Below are 17,108 nucleotides of genomic sequence, written 5' to 3' on the forward strand. Positions count from 1 at the left end.
TCCAGGCTGTGCTGATTTCCCACGTTGGCCTATTTTTTTCGCTTTTGGCCCGTTTCTCACTCTTTTTGCCCTCCTATGCTTACCTAAGTATAAAACATGCAATTAAAGAATTAGGAGAATCGAATTCACCGAATCTAAGGAGAAATCATCCATAAATGTGCTAAGCATGGGATAAAAATATGTATAAATTACGGTTTATCAGGGGTACACGGCTATGTGGAAAGGGGTACACGGCCGTGTGGCCAGGTCCTGTAACAACCTAATGACGTGTGAAAAACGATAAATACCCTATGGTAAGGACATGACTGTGTGGTAGGCCATGTAACAGGCAAAGGCTGTGTGATTTACGTAAGTCCTTAAGATTTACTGGTGCACATGGTCGTGTGGTCCACACATATGTGTGGCCCTAAAACTATACACGATCACCACCGATTCACTTGGAAAAGACACACACCTTTCACCATGAGTTTGATTTGGAAAATACACACGAATTAATGGTTGGAATCAAGATTTTGGCAAGATTATCAAAGATTTGGCAATATCCAAAAAAAATTGATTAAGTGAACTGAAAGATTAACGTTGGATATTCATACAACGAAGTTACGAAATCTAATTATTGAAATGAAGTGTACTTACCGTCCTTCAAAAAAGATATCGAATGCTCCTGACGACATTTCTAAATACTGATAGAAATTTGTCATAACGTTGCCTACATAAGAGTACGGGGGCCTAGTAAGCAAAGTTAGATACAAAGGGCCTAAATTAATGTGGAGTCACCACTAACCAATTAGGGTTAGGTTGGTTAGCCACCTATCGTCTAAAAGTCTAGAATTACTAATACAAAAAATCCTAAAAGTCTAGACTTGATCTCATCACCAAATTTTGGGTTCGAGAGTACGGTTACGTGTGGGGAAGGTTATAGTACCCCCACAATGCCTATCCGAGGATAGTCCTACAGGGTCTCAAGAGTTAGGTTTTTTTTTATTTAAGCATATTAATATCTTAATATAGGCTAAAATCTTATGGAAATCTTAAATAAAAACTTTAAAGAAAATTCCTTCGGTTTACTTGTAACTCGATTAAGATGTGTTCACCAAATTTATCTAATTTGAAACTTAAATTAGATATTTTTACTTTTAATCCTAAAGGATACCTAAATAATTCTAGTAAAATACCTTCAATTCCTAAAATTAATTCTATTTTAGAATTCTAAAAAAAAGCCCAAGAAATTACCAATAAATTAATGAAATATTAAAATCCATCTACAATTTATTCGATCTTTTATTATTATTATTATTATTATTATTATTATTATTATTATTTTGTAAAAGATTTAATTAATAACGTTGAACCTATTAAGATCTTACGAAAGTATCCTATACCGGGTTTATGATTTATCTTACTTTAAAATTCTTGATCTAATGTTTAAATTCGTCAAAATCCTAAAATAATATGTCTTAAATAACATTTATTAGCTTTCTTAAAAAGTTTCTACAATAAAATACTTAGAAAGACCTACTCATGATTTACAATTCACCTTTAGTTTTAATCTTGGATAAAGTTCTAAAGCATATTTACATATTAATTTAAGATTCTAAAGAGGAATTCTATACAGATTTAAAATTAGTTTAAAACCCTAAAAAATCCTACATATTATTTATAATTTTCTAGGGTAAATGGTAGATAAGATCCTAAAGACTAATCTAAATCCAAATGTAAGAACCTTATGGTTTCATTAAAATGTAAAAACCTTATGGTTTCATTAAATTGTAAAACCTATTTAACTAAAGTTTCCTCTTTTAAAACAAATACTAATAAAATAGGAAAATTAATTAAATTAGCTAAAGTTAATGAAAAGTTAAAAACTCTTTAAAAAATGGAAATAATAAAATGAAAACTTAAATAAATGAAAGAAATAAGACATTGACATGATAATGATAATAATAACAATAATACACCTTATTCATAATACAATAAAAGAATCAAAGTAACATAAATAAATAATATTAAAATGTATGTAAGGGAATGTGTAAAAAAAACATAAATATAAATGGGCATGAAAATAAATAAAGACAAACTAAGAATAAATAAAAATTATGCAAGTGTGAATAAATATAAAACATTAAAATAAAGTGTATAATTAACATTAAATATATAATGTGTAAATGCAAATGAAAGGGAAGATATAAGTATAAATAATTTATTAAAGATGGAAACAAAATGACATAACTTGATTTTGGGACTAAAAGATAAAAAATGTGGAAGACAGAGAACTGATGTATCAATTAATTTGCTTTTAATTTTGAAATTTTAGATTAAATAGAATGTTTGAATAAACAAAAGGGTTATTGGTGTAAATAGGCCAGAGAGTAAGAGTGGTGCTACAAAAAATAGGGTATTTTTTGTAAATTTAAAAAGTAAGGGGTGGAAACAAATTGCCCATTTTTGACACTTATAAATTAAAGAAAAAACTATTCATTCTTTCATTTTAACCTCATTCTTTTTATGTTGGCCATGGCTCCACCATCGAAGAGCCCAACGGCTCTCCGGCCTTCGGTAGTGTTGCCGCCGCATACAGTGACCCGATTTTTTTTTTTGCAAAATCAAAGTTTTCTTTTTAAAAAAATCACTATTTTTCTTAAAGATCAAAACTTTATTTCAAAGTAGTTGAAAAGATCAAAACTTTTTTTAAATTAAAATTTTCCTTTAAAATGACTAAAAAAGATTTTTATTTTAAAATCTAAACTCTCTTTAAAAAAAATACTATTTTTCTTAAAGATCAAAACTTTTATTTTGAAATAGTTGAAAAAAATCAAAACTTTGATTTAAAATTTTAAGCTTTCCTTTAAAATGACTAAAGAAACATATTTTTATTTTTAAAATCTAAATTCTCCTTAAAAAATCAAATTTTTCCCAAGATCAAGCATTTGTTTTTAAATTTTAGAAAGGGAAGAAAAAAATGAGATTTTTGAGGGCTTTAGGGGCGGAGGATCGATGGTCCGGTGACATCCCCTTCATCGGAGCCCAAAACCCAATGTGTCTATGGAAAAAAAACAAAAGATAGAAGAAAAGAAAAAAAAAAGAAAAATGTTTGCTGTTGTTGGTTTTTTTTTTTTACCTTTTTGTTAAGAACAAAAATATGAAAAACCTCCTTTTTTTTTTCTTTCATTTTATTTCATGTATATATATTATTTTTAATCTTGTTTATTTGTAAAAAATGATAATAATAATAATATTTAATAATAATAGTAGTAGTGGTGATAATAATAATTTGGGCCGTTGACAGGCCCAAAAAATGAAAAAAAAAAAGAAAAAGTAAAACAAATGTCTCAAATTGACCAAAATCGAGTGGCCATTGAATGGCCCAAGAGAGAACAGAAATTTAAATGGGCCGCCAGTTGGGCTCGGACAAAATGGGTGTCTATAGCTGCCCCTCTTTGTTCGTGGCTTACGTAGCAAGGAACATACAAAGACATAGACACCTAACCACTATCAAATCCCACTCAACATTGCAGTAAAAGAAATAACATATTTTGCAATTACCAAAATCGAAACAGTTCAAAACATATTACGTTATCCAAAACTAGAAAAGTAGATATCAAACCATCAAAACATGAAGAGTGAAACAAGATAGACCTCACAACCAAATCTTCGAAATGGGAATGCAGAAGAAATGTAAATAGACATGATACTTGTGCCTTCATATAATGCAATGAAAAGTAAATAAACCTCCATACCTGGGCCTTTAAATGCAATGCAAAGTAAACGAAAATCCCCACCTGGGCCTTTAAATGCAACGAAAAGTAAACAGACATCCACACTTGAGCCTCTAAATGCAACGAAAAGTAAACGGACCTCTACACTTGCGTCTCTAAATGCAATATGAGACATCGTGTAAGACCATAGCTGGGCTATCGAATTCAATTTGTGATCCCATGTAAGACCATATCTGGGATATGGCATTGGCATCTTACTATGTGTATGAGAATTCCCGAGTATCCTTTAGTATTCCAAGTGGTTCAACGAGAAATTCAAAGATTTTTCCAAAGTTAACAAAGTAAATGATTATGATACTAGTTGGTACAGGTATGTATGTAAAGTTTATAAGCATTGGATATTATGAATTCATGATCATTATGAAGGCGACTCTAAGTTAACCATTTGAGTATTGGTTTACGTGTATGATGAATAAATACATGGTAAAGTTGATTGATACTTATGAAAAAGGGCCTTTAGGCCAAATGAAATTGAGATATGAAATGTTTTATTTCCTTGATTATGACTCAATGAACATGAAATGAAGGAAAGATTGATATTAATGTCTATTAAAAATATTTATGAAATCTTGTGATTAAGTGTTAATGTTTATGATGGTAAATTTAGTTGAGAATCATGGGTTAGGCTTTTGAGCCATATCAAATTGGAGATAAAACGTTTATTTCACTTGATTTGTGATTCATTGGATATGTGTGAAAAAAAGGAAAGATTTGCAAAATTGCCTATTAAAATGGTTATGAAAGTATGTGAAGTTAAGAGTTTAAATCATTGAAATATGTTAAGCTCTGGGCTTGAAAATATGAATACGCATAATTAATGTACATATTACTATAAGGCTTGAAATGGTTTGTTAATGATTATTATGGTATTTTATATTGGAGAGATTAAGAATGTTTGGAAAATGTTAAGATATATTAAATTATGCTTATAAATTGAAGGGGTAAGAATCGTGATTAAGTAAGTTATGTCTATGAAGATTTAATGATGTTTATGTTGTGTGATGTTAGTTGTATGACAAATGTATTGCCATTGTTGCTTATTATTTGCACACGAGCTTACTAAGGTTTGTAGCTTACTCCCCCTTCCTTTCTCATATCTTATAGAGTTTTATGCTAGCTTGAGTTAGGGATCGCTGGAGATGTTATCACACTATCAAGCTATCATGTTGGGTATAAGTGAATGCAAACCCCTTTGAGTTTATGGCATGTATAGCGGCTTAGTCATTTGGTGTATGAGTCATTATAATTTGGCTAAATACATTAGCTTGTGATGGTTAAAGGTTGGATGTAATTTGTAGCCATGCAAATTGGCTTATATTGGCTAGATGGTTGTAAGCCCATATAAGTATGTATGTGCATATGTCAATGTTTTGTGATGTAGTTTATATTTGGTTGATAAATGATGGTTATGAGTTTATTCATATGTTAATGCCCTTTGAGTGTGAATTTAGCATGAAATGATTTGGCAAGGCCTAATGTTATAATGCATGATAGATGATGGTATGAAACTGATACGTTATTACTTGATTGTAGCTATTTTTAAATGCATTTATATGCTTAAGATTGTGCCATATGATGTAGTGTGAATATGTGCAAGTGAAGGTGGAAAAATGGCTTGGGAAATAGCCTTGTATTTGTCCACACAGGTAGACACAGGGGAGTGTGTGTAGGCCGTGTGTGACACAAGGTCTGCCCCACGGGCATGTGTTCTGGTCATGTGTCCCCTGCACCTTGATTTTGAAAAAAAAAAATAGAATGTCCAAAATTTAGCACACGGGCGTGTGTCTAAGCCGTGAAGTCAACTCGTCAATTCTCGTGAAGTCAAATTTCTTGCATCAATTTCTTGCATGTCCAAAAAAAAAACATAAATTTATGTTTTAGTATAAATTTATGTTTTCCCAAAAAAAAAAGAAAATAGAATGTCCAAAAAAAACATAAATTTCTTGCATCAAGAGTCAACTCATCAATTCTCGTGAAGTCAAATTTCCCTTTCTTAACTTTGGACTGTTCCAACTGTGAACCCTGTACCATGCTCTTTTGCAAAATTGCGTCTTAAAGTAGATATTCTTAAATATAGTTCCTTTCTCTTGCTCTCTCTTTACTTTTTGGTTTCTTTTTTGTTTTATTATTTTTTTTCTTAATTTAAGTAAAATCTACTTTTTTTAGACTCTTACATTCTCTAAGTAGATTAATTCCCTAATTTAAAATGGCCATGAGCAATCAGAGATGGACTTGTTCCAAGGTTATAGTGTTCGTTCGACTTTGGGTGCCAAAGAAAGGGCTAAAATAGGCTCAAATAGATGACTTCAGGGCTTGTACCGAATTCTTCTAGAAATCTTCATTATCCTTTAGGGCATCTCATATCTTTTTTTCTTTTTATTTTTTTAGAAATCTCTCTAGACTACTCATTTATAAGTTTTCACCCTAGAGTTCATCTCCCTCTTTTATGCTCTTGAAGACGCCACAATTTCCCAATGATTAACTTCTTGATTTGAATAAACATATTCGATCAAAATGGTATTTTAAGGGTTCTAACGTGGTCTAAGGGTTAAGGGTTAATCAAAGAAAGGTTTTCCAGGCTAAAATATATATTATGTAAAAGAGTATAAAAACCATGAGGAGTTATTTTGAATTTTTTGTTACTCATTCCATCTCCCAATCACTTTTCTTTGTTCTTATTCCTTCCTATTTCCTTTATTTTCTTGTTTATTATTCGCTTACCCTATTTTTTCTTTTTTCTTTTTTTTTTGGAAGGGGATTAGTAATTCAGAATTTTGCTTTCATTTTTCATGATCTTGCTTGTCAATCCATGATGTTCAATGGATGACTTTAATTAGAGTTCAGAAAGATGATACATTAGGCTCAAAATTGGGTAGCAAGGGATATTATTTTCTCCAAGTGATGGGGAGAACAAATGAATGCCATTTATCATTTCAAAATATGGTTAATCTCGTAAAAAATTCTTAGGAATGCGCCCATATTTTCAATTTGAATTGCACATAATCTCATGTTTGCCTCAAAATATTGTAAAATCATCGATCCATACCCAAAACCTTAAAAATTGTCCTCTAACGTAGAGGGTGATCCTTCGACAAGGATCAATTTTGAACAAACACAAACAAGATGGTCTAAAGTGATTAACAGAGGATGAAATTTTCTTCAATTGAAAGATATTTCAAAAATGCCATTCGTCACTTTGAACGTGGTCAACTTATTAAGTATTAACCTTAAGGAGAATGCAAGATTCCAAGGTAAAACATAACCTCAAATGTGATGCACAAAGAAAAGCAAAACAGAAAAAGCCAATATTACTTAATGTGAACAACTCTTTAAGAATAATCAAGCTTATATTTTAAGTAAAGTATTTTTTCAATGCATCAGAATTTATAGGGTTCGACATCTTGTCTCTGCCCATTTCAGCAAGAATCAATACTCCACCAGAGAAAGCTTTCTTCACCACATACGATCCTTTCCATTTTTGCATCCATTTTCCCCGATGATCATGAACATATGATAGAATCTTCTTTAGTACCATATTCCCTTCTCTGAACTGCCCTACTTGCACCTTCTTGTTATAGGCCTTCATTATTCTTTACTGATACAATTGGCCATGACATAAATATGCTAATCTCTTTTCCTCAATTAAATTCAACTGCTTGTATCTCTCTTGCACCCATTCAGCCTCTTTTATTCGCACCTCTTTGAACACTCGTAGAGATGTGATTTGTACCTAGATAGGTAAAACGACCTCCATGTCATACACTAATGAAAATGGAGTAGCTCCAGTCAAAGTCCTCACTGATGTACGATATGCGTGGAAACAAAAAGGGAGTTTCTCATTCCAATCCCAATACATTTCTATATTTTTGGAAATGATCTTCTTGATATTCTTGTTTGCGGCCTCGACTGGCCCATTCATTTTTGGACGATATGGCATAAAATTATGATGCTTGTTCTTAAATTTTGTGCAAACCTCTTCTATCAAGGCATTGTTCAAGTTCTTGGCATTATCTGAGATGATTTTTTCTGGTAAATTGTACTGATAAATGACTTTTTCTTTTTAGAAATTCACATATCACTAATCAAGTTACATTGGTATATAAAGTGTCTTCGACCCATTTGGTGAAATAATCAATCGCTACAAAGATTAAGCGATGCCCATTTGATGCTTTCGGTTTGATGGAGCCAATGACATCCATGTCCCATATTGAGAATGGCTAAGGAGGCGCCAAGACATGAAGATTGGTAGGAGTAGTGTTAATACTGTCTACATAAATCTTGCATTTATGACATTTCCGAGCATAATTTAAACAATCTCGTTCCAATGTTAACCGAAAATTTCCAGCCCTCATGATTTGCCTTGCCATCATATGTCTGTTATTATGTGCTCCACATATTCTATCATGGAGTTTCTTCATTATCTAATTCGCCTCTTCTGTGACGACACATCTCAACAAGGTTTGGTCACGTCTTGTTTTGTACAAAAATTCACCGTCCGAGAAGAAACCCATAGCCAGCCTCCTAAATATTTGTTTATCATTTTTTGAGGCGCAATCCAGGTATTGATGGTATTGCAAATACCGCTTAATGTTAACATACCATGGTTGCCCATTCATTCCCGATTCTATTCCTACACAGTGGGCCGGCGAGTCCTTGACCCTTACCTGTATAGGTTGCACTTCTGTTTTGGATCCTACTTTGAACATGGCGGCTAGAGTAGCTAATGCATATGCTAACTGATTTTCTTCTCTTGGAAAATGACAAAATTGGGTATCATCAAACCCTTTGATCAGTCCATGCACATGTGTTTGATAGTGAATTAGTTTGGAATCCCCCATTTCCCATTCTCCTCTTAATTGGTAAACAACTAACGTTGAGTCACCAAAAAATTTTAAAACCTGATCTTTTTCTCAATGGCGATTTGAAGTGCCAAAATGTATGCTTCGTATTTAGCTACATTGTTCGTACAGGTGAACATCAGTTTAGCTGTAGCAGGAAAGTACTGGCCACTTGGGGAGATTAATACTGCCCCTATCCCTTGTCCAATCATGTTAGATGCTCCATCGAAATACACCCTCCAAATTTCTTTTTTGACCTTCAAAATTGACATGATCTCTTCATCTAGAAAATCAAAACTCATGGGCTCGTATTCCTTTTTCATGTGATCTGCTAGAAGTTCTACGACTATGCTTCCTTTTATAGCCTTTTGGGATACGTAGACAATGTCATACTCAAACAATACCACTGCCAACAAGCAACCCTTCTTGGCAATGATGGCTTCTTGAAAATGTACTTCAAAGGGTCCAACTTTGCATTGAGGAAGGTGCTGTGATAAAACATGTGTTGCCTTAGTCGATGCACGGTCCATGCTAAAGTGCAACACATCTTTTCCAGATGGGAATACTTGACTTCATATTCTGTGAACTTTTTGCTCAGATAATAGATTGCGTGCTCTTTCTTGTTTGAACCATCTCGTTGCCCCACAACACAACCTATAGAATTATCCAGCATTACCAAGTACAAAATCAAATGTCTTCCTAGAACCGAGGGAATCAAAATTGGTGGCTTAGCCAAATAATCTTTTACTTTCTTGAACTCTTTTTGTCAATCTTTAGTCCATTCACCATCGTTATCCTTACGTAAGAGCTTAAAGATGGGATCACATTTATCCGTCAATTGTGAGATGAAACGAGACACGTAATTTAACCGTCCCAAAAAACTTTTTACATCCTTTTGAGTTTTAGGGGGTGTCAAATCTTGAATTTGCTGTGGCATGAGAGTGGTTCCAATCCTAATTTCCTTTCTTACCTCATTATCACCCATATTGATCAAACTTGTTCCCTCCAAGTGGGGTTTATAAGCTTCTTTTCTTGTTCAACTAGCTTTAAAAACTCATTTGGTACAACTTCTTTCTCTTTCATCCCGTGATCGTTATAGTGAACATAGTTATGAGAATTTGATTCAAAGATGTCATTTGGATCATTTATCAATTCATGAGGTATATTCTTGAAACAATTATGAGTATGTATATTGGTATATGAATGAAAATGATTGAATAAATAAAAGTGACTAGGGACATGATCCAAATCTAATTTCATTAAAGAGAAAACAGTTTTGCATGGATTTTTGAAGGAAATTAAATTAGCTGAACAATATTAAACTTTGATATACAAACTTTTAAAAATGATTACATCTCAGAGGACTCAAGGATAGCAGGTAATGGTATGAGTTGCCAGTTGTTCAAGGTAGGTGTTATACCAGTGAGCTATCCTTGGTCCTTTTCAAATGGCATTTATTTCCAAAGTTAGAAAATTATTTGGATTTGTCATAAAAAATGTTTTTTTTTAATTTTTTTTTAAAATAATGTTTCTGAAAAAAAAATGAGCGAATGACTGAACAAATGGATTAATGACTGTTCGATTTATAATTTTTTTTCTATTTTTCATTCATACTTAAGGAAAGTCATAGTCGATCCTATTGCCATAGGGCAAACCTCTACTCGTCGTTCTTCTTCTTCCTCCTCATGAGCTTGATGGAATTTTGGTAATGTGCCTGAGCCACCTCCAGAAGTTTCATTGCAAGCTCATTTCTAGTCGTAAAAGGGGTAGATTCTTTTTTGAGATCCTCAAACTTTTAAAAATGATTACATCTCAGAGGACTCAAGGATAGCAGGTAATGGTATGAGTTGCCAGTTGTCCAAGGTAGGTGTTATACCAGTGAGCTATCCTTGGTCCTTTTCAAATGACATTTATTTCCAAAGTTAGAAAATTATTTGGATTTGTCATAAAAAATGTTTTTTTTATTTTTTTAAAATAATGTTTCTGAATAAAAAAATAAGCGAATGACTGAACAAATGGATTAATGACTGTTCAACTTATAATTTTTTTTCTATTTTTCATTCATACTTAAGGAAAGTCATAGTCGATCCTATTGCCATAGGGCAAACCTCTACTCGTCGTTCTTCTTCTTCCTCCTTATGAGCTTGATGGAATTTTGGTAATGTGCCTGAGCCACCTCCAGAAGTTTCATTGCAAGCTCGTTCCTAGTCGTAAAAGGGGTAGATTCTTTTTTAAGATCCTCAATCTATTCACATATGTCTTCAATTTGCTAAGCGAAAACCTAATCTTCCCTGTGCATTATTGCAAACACCTCTTTTCGGCTTACTGCCATTTGTTTCATTGTGATAAAACGTTCCGCAATCTTCGTATATTCTTTCGTGACCTCTTTGTTTTGGTATTCTTTTGTCTTTAATTCTTTAGTCAGACGACAAATTTTGTAATACCCCCTACCCGTATTCATTGCTGGAATAGGGTACGAGGTATTATAGGAGTTTACGAAATAATTTTTTTTAACTCAATATAACCCCTTTATAGATATCTAACCTTCCCTACAATTTTAAACCAAAAACAATCCATATCAACCAATCCAATTCAACATATTTTCAAGATAGATTAACGCATATAGACTCACACATATTTATAAGATAACATTATCACATACCAAAACTAGGTTTGTTAACCATACCAATGACTAACTTTACATTCATTTCACATTAACATTTACTTTATTAGCTTATACATGCCATTGGTTTCCAAAATAAAGTTTCTTGATATACCGAAATCTTGAAGTTGATAGTGTGATGTGTCTCCGACCAAATCCGACCTCCGAGCTCTTAACACTACAAAACAGGGAAAAATGAAATAGGGTAAGCACTTTGTGCTTAGTAAGCTCATGTAACAAGAATTATACTTACCTAATATTTTCAATACAATGCAATAAACATTCAAATATCCATTCAATGCATTATTACCCTAACATGCACAAACTCAACATTCAAATTAGTACAATAATTTCCATGTGTCAATAATATATATACCATGATTGATGAACTCATCAATACCATGATTTCCACTCCCTTATTATTTTTTTTTTATATTTATCCCGTTGAATTTCTTGGAATTTTCGATGGATTTTCAGAGGCACACTTTTAGTGTACATTTTCGGGTCCATCAATTCATATTCATGTGCGCACATTTCCATTTCAGAGAGCACACACCCGCGAACCTCATCCTTACAGTGGGATTACCAGTCCAGGCTAAATCCCCTGTAATATAAACTCATAGAGTATTGTCGGGATTACCAGTCTAGACTAAATCCTCAAACGACAATTACTCTAATGAGCTTGGATCTGAATTACCACCAAAGCTAAATTCAGACCCTAATTCGGATTACCCATCCGGGCTAAATCCATTTTCCACATATTCTTCTGGAGGGCTATATCGAAATAGGATCACCTTTCCGGGCTAGATCCTTTTTACCGTCAATTCCTTTTTAGAGATCCATCGAATTTTCCTTTCATTCAACCAGGATTTCTTCCCCTTTTTATCAAATATATCAATGTTTCATCAATTTTCATACAATGAACATTAAAATCATATTCACATCAATAACATACATTTCAAGCATTTAAGAATATAATTCAAGTTACACGAACTTACCTCAATACTTGTTTGTAAACAAAAAATCTACTAATCACGAACATTTTCATTTCCTCGATCTAACTTCGTATTTGAATCTTTTGGATCTAAATAAATAAATTTAATTATCAATTTAATACATTTCATGTTCATATGCAACATTCTCTATAATTCCACTATTATTTATAGTTCATTCAAAGCTGTCTACTTGGGTCATGGTCACTAAATTATTTTTATCTTGAGCTACAGAACTCCAAATTAAGATCCGCTAATTTTATTTGAAACTAGACTCACATATCTTCATACCATAAAATTTTCAGGATTTTTTTTTTATTCAATAAGTACAGTTTATTCATTAAAGTCACCCCTTTTCTGCTGTGTGACAGTTCTGACCCTTCTTCACTAAAAATTTATTATCTCTTCATACAGGATTCAAATGATGTTTTCGTTTGTTTCTACTAAAAATAGACTCATTCATAATTCTATTCATATAATTTTAAGCCCCTAATTATTTTTATTCAAATTTTTATGATTTTTCAAAGTCAGAACAGGGGAACCCGAATTCATTCTAACCTTGTCTCACAAAATTTATTATATCTCAAGATTTACAAATCCATTGCTTATACCGTTTCTTCTATGAGAGACTAGACTTAATAAGCTTCCATATTTTTTTCATATTTAATTATATTTATACAATTTATAGTGATTTTTCAAAGTTAGTCTACTGCTGCTGACCAAAACTGTTTTAGTGCAAGCTGTTTATTACCATTTTTCCCCTAGGCTTTTAATAAATGATAATTTCGTCCCTACTCAATTAGCCTCTCAATTGAGATGTTTTTTTCTCAATTAACACTTTATTCTATCACATTAAACTAGTTTACAATCTTTGGAAATCATAATTTCAGCACTAGACTTTAATTCCAAACATTTTCATAATTAGGTCCTAAAAATCAATTTCTATTGAAATTACCTAATAAATTCATCTCATAAACAAATTAAAGTTTCAATTTCATTCTATTTCATCATAAAATTACAGAACTCAACCATGGTGACTTTCAATTTCATCCATGAAATCAAAAACTAATGAATTTAATAGTAGGACCTAGTTGTAAAAGTCTTAGAAACACAAAAATTACAAGAAATAGGCAAGGATTAACTCACTTGGTGCAAAATTTATAAAATACCAGCTTAGAGAACCCCTCCTATGGCGTTTTGGCTGATGAGAATGAAGAAAAATAAAGAGAAATCTAAATATTTTCTATTTAGTCCTATATATATAGAGTTAATTATGCAATATTCCTATTTTGCCCTTAAATCATCAATTTTCCTTCTGATTTCATGCCATTGCCGTCCAGCCCAAATAAATTTTGGGTCTAATTTCCTTTTAAATCCTTTCTCATTAGACATTTAAGCTATTTAATCATTCTAGCAACTTTTACACCTTTTACAATTTAGACTTTTTCATTTAATTGACTACCCAAACATTAAAATTTCCTAACGAAATTTTAATACCACATCACTAATATTTCATAAATATTTATAAAAATATTTTCGACTCGATTTATGAGATCGAGATCTTGATACTTTGTTTTTACCCAATTTCTTCAATAATTTCTTTTTTCTAACTAACCACTAAATCGGTAAAATTTTTTTATCGATATTTTTATACGATTTTCCTATTATATAAATATTCATGCAAAAATATTAAAATAAATTTCTCTTTAAATTAGATTTGTGGTTACGAAAACACTGTTTCGATAACCTTGAATTTAGGACATTACAAATTTCCTCCTCCAGCACCTCAATTTCAACAGTTTTCTCATTAGACACCCTCTTCCAAGTTCGCTATTGTTCTCGAGCTTTCTGTATTTTATTAGCCCGCAGACTCAAATCTGCCTCCAACATCTAAATTTGAGCGAATAAGTCCGATCTTTCTCGTTAATGTCATTTCAACTGTATCCTTAGTTCTTCCTCTCTTTCCTTCATATCTAACCGGTGTTGCTGTTGTTGTTTCATGATTTCTTCGTCCTTTTCAGTAACATATGCCTGATACTGCTCTCATTGCCATCTGACCTATTCATCTCTCCCCTTCAGACACATCTCTAAATTGCGTACCTTTTCTGTTAGCTTGGCTATGTCATCTTGGACTTTCTTATTTCCCTTGAACTACGCTGACATAGAGATTTTGCTTCTTTTTAGGCACCACTGGATATACATTTTCGAAGGGGAATGGTTGAAAAAGGTTCCTGATTGCAAGATCAATGTTTGACCCTACTTGATTTGTATCTCTTCCAATTTCTTCCAAAATCTCTGGTTCTAAATTGAAGCTTCCACCCTGTTTAAACTAGATATAGCAGGTAGACATTGATCATACCTGTATTGGCTCAGAACTATCAACGAGGAATAACTGATGGCTCCCTATATGCCAATTAAGGGAACCTACAAATGACCACCACACCCGGTGAGTACTGTGCTCCAAATCATCCATGGAGCCCTTCATTCTATTTCTTGGTATGTCAATGTACTAAGGTTCTAAACCACTCCTTAATCGATTGATTTGGAGGCCACTCACTTTCCAAAAATTCCTCTATAGGCCTGGTCGAAGGAAAAAACAGCTGACGAAAGCTCTTATATAAGCACCTAAAATGGCTTTTCATCCATATGAACAACAATTGTACGCATTCTAAGAAATGCCCGTCTCCTTTCCTTCTGATGAAATTGAGTGAAATGATGGTTTTAGCTAAGATTGCTAGAGCAAGATTCATCCCTTTTTCAATCTAAAATAGAAAATCAGCTAGCTCCACACTTACAAATCCCACACCTTTTGGGAATACAATCAACTCGTATACGGAAAACGCGAACAATGACAAATGTCTATCACTGCTAGCCTTTCCCATAGCATCCATAATGTTAAACAATGAAATACAAGGACCATTTTTACCTTTTAATCTTGCTTTCACCATATCTACAGGTAATTCCATTAGATTACCTAAGGGTCCCCGGAAATCGACGTTCCGCTTCCAAAATATCCTGAGTGGATCTCTAAAGTTATAGTGTAGAAGGGTAGAATATTCCTTGATAGTCAGTATCATATCCATTTCATTAAATGTAAAACACCTATAAGTGGGATCCCAAAAACGTACTGTAGCCCTCAACAAGGCATCATCCGATTTAACGAATAGAAGTTGTGCTACATCGCCATACTTGTCCTGAAAGCCCATTTTATTAGCCTCGTCCCATGATTGCCATATTCCCTTTAACTCATCTTCGTGATTCTTCCTACAGTCCATGCGAACTATCTGAAGTAGGCTTGAGTTAAAACTAGCAATCTGGTAATCACCTTCTCTACTCTAAGTATCCTCTGACATTCTCACTATTATCCCTATATTTTCTACCCTATGCCGAACAACTGAATCTTCTCGAAATGTGTTCATGTCGAATATAGATGCGACACTGTGCCCTAGGTGTTTAAATGATGCATGAATTATGCCATGGAGAGACACAGACACCAGAAAAACAAAGTCAGTAAAAAAATAATAAAGTAAAAAAATGCGAAATTAAATCATAAAGCATTGGGAAAAAATTCAAACATAAAACATATGAATAAATGCTCATGAGGTCCTATAAGGTATTACTACGAGGGGTAAGGTACGGTTCTTATGTATAGGCTTCATATTTAAAATGGTCATTACATGCTGGCTTATGGCTGATTCTAATGCACGGGGAACCCAAGGCTTAAATACAACATCCATAGAGATGCATTCCCCTTTAAAAAAGGTTGGCCCTTGGGTGGTAAGACTTCCAAAGTGTACACGGTAGCATTTGCTACATGAACATCTATGTCCTTCTTAACCATGGAGTAGTCCTTAAACTTATGTGGTGACATATTGCCACTTGAAAGCCTAAGGCTACTCCTCCTAAACGAGATGGGCCTGGCTGTAGGACCGAAAGTGATGCACAAAATGAATGAAAATTATAGTCACCCAACGATGGTAGATTCGACATACACATTAATCAATTTCATCGATAAAATAATTAATAAACACATTGACATTTGTAATAGCCCAAATTCGCCCGGGCCTTAAACAAAAATAATAAATAATAAATAATAAAGTCTAGTTATTTTATAAACAGTCCGTTTACAGTGCTAAAGCCCAAATCCATACCACTTAAGTTTACTGGACCCATTTATATGCCAAAAATAACCCAACACCTGGACCCAGGTTTACACGGGGCCCAAAAAGCCCAAAGCTACAAAAGAACAGGCACGGAAACTCTAGGGTTTCCTGAGAACTCAATGCCGTAATGAAATTCTAGAAGCTTCGGGCACTTTAAGCGACGCGACCTTTCATCTCGCACAAATTCAATGGCGCAATCGTCGCCACCAAGCGCGTCGTGATCAGACGTCGCGCCACCATCGACGCGCAAGTCACGCCAGAATCCGGTGTTGTCTCTATCAGCGCGCAAACATCAGTGATCGAGCGAGATTCTTGTGGATTCCCTGCGAACAAAATAGGAAACAACGACAGAAAACCAAGGCAAACATGGAAAGAAATCTTTGATTTCTTTCCTAAACCATAACAGTCTAAGGCTATAAAGCCTTTCTTCAATTCTGTAAAAAAAGGTACTTACGATACACACATACAAAGAGAAAAATACCATAAAGATATTGTACATCAAATATTTTGTAATAATATATTAGAGATATTTCACAAGAAACGAAGGTAATCTATTGTTCTCTTTCTACTTTTTATTTTTTACTTTATTGTAAACAACCTGCATATAATATGTTAAAAAAGAGGAGGAAGAAGTACCTTCGAGATTCACCGAGAAAAGCGAAGCTTTTCGAATCCCG

The 17,108-nt window shown here is 33.2% G+C and overlaps 1 protein-coding gene across 1 annotated transcript; it reads right to left on the minus strand.

The window, feature by feature from the left end:
- Positions 1–8,667: 8,667 nt before the first annotated feature.
- Positions 8,668–9,144, minus strand: LOC108451377 (uncharacterized). The gene has a single exon (XM_017749074.1). It carries the CDS (start codon positions 9,142–9,144, stop codon positions 8,668–8,670), a length of 477 nt encoding a protein of 158 aa, XP_017604563.1.
- Between the last annotated feature and the right edge of the window lie 7,964 nt (positions 9,145–17,108).

This window comes from Gossypium arboreum, chromosome 4, assembly GCF_025698485.1.
Source record: "Gossypium arboreum isolate Shixiya-1 chromosome 4, ASM2569848v2, whole genome shotgun sequence".
In the NCBI taxonomy this organism is placed as follows: domain Eukaryota; kingdom Viridiplantae; phylum Streptophyta; class Magnoliopsida; order Malvales; family Malvaceae; genus Gossypium; species Gossypium arboreum.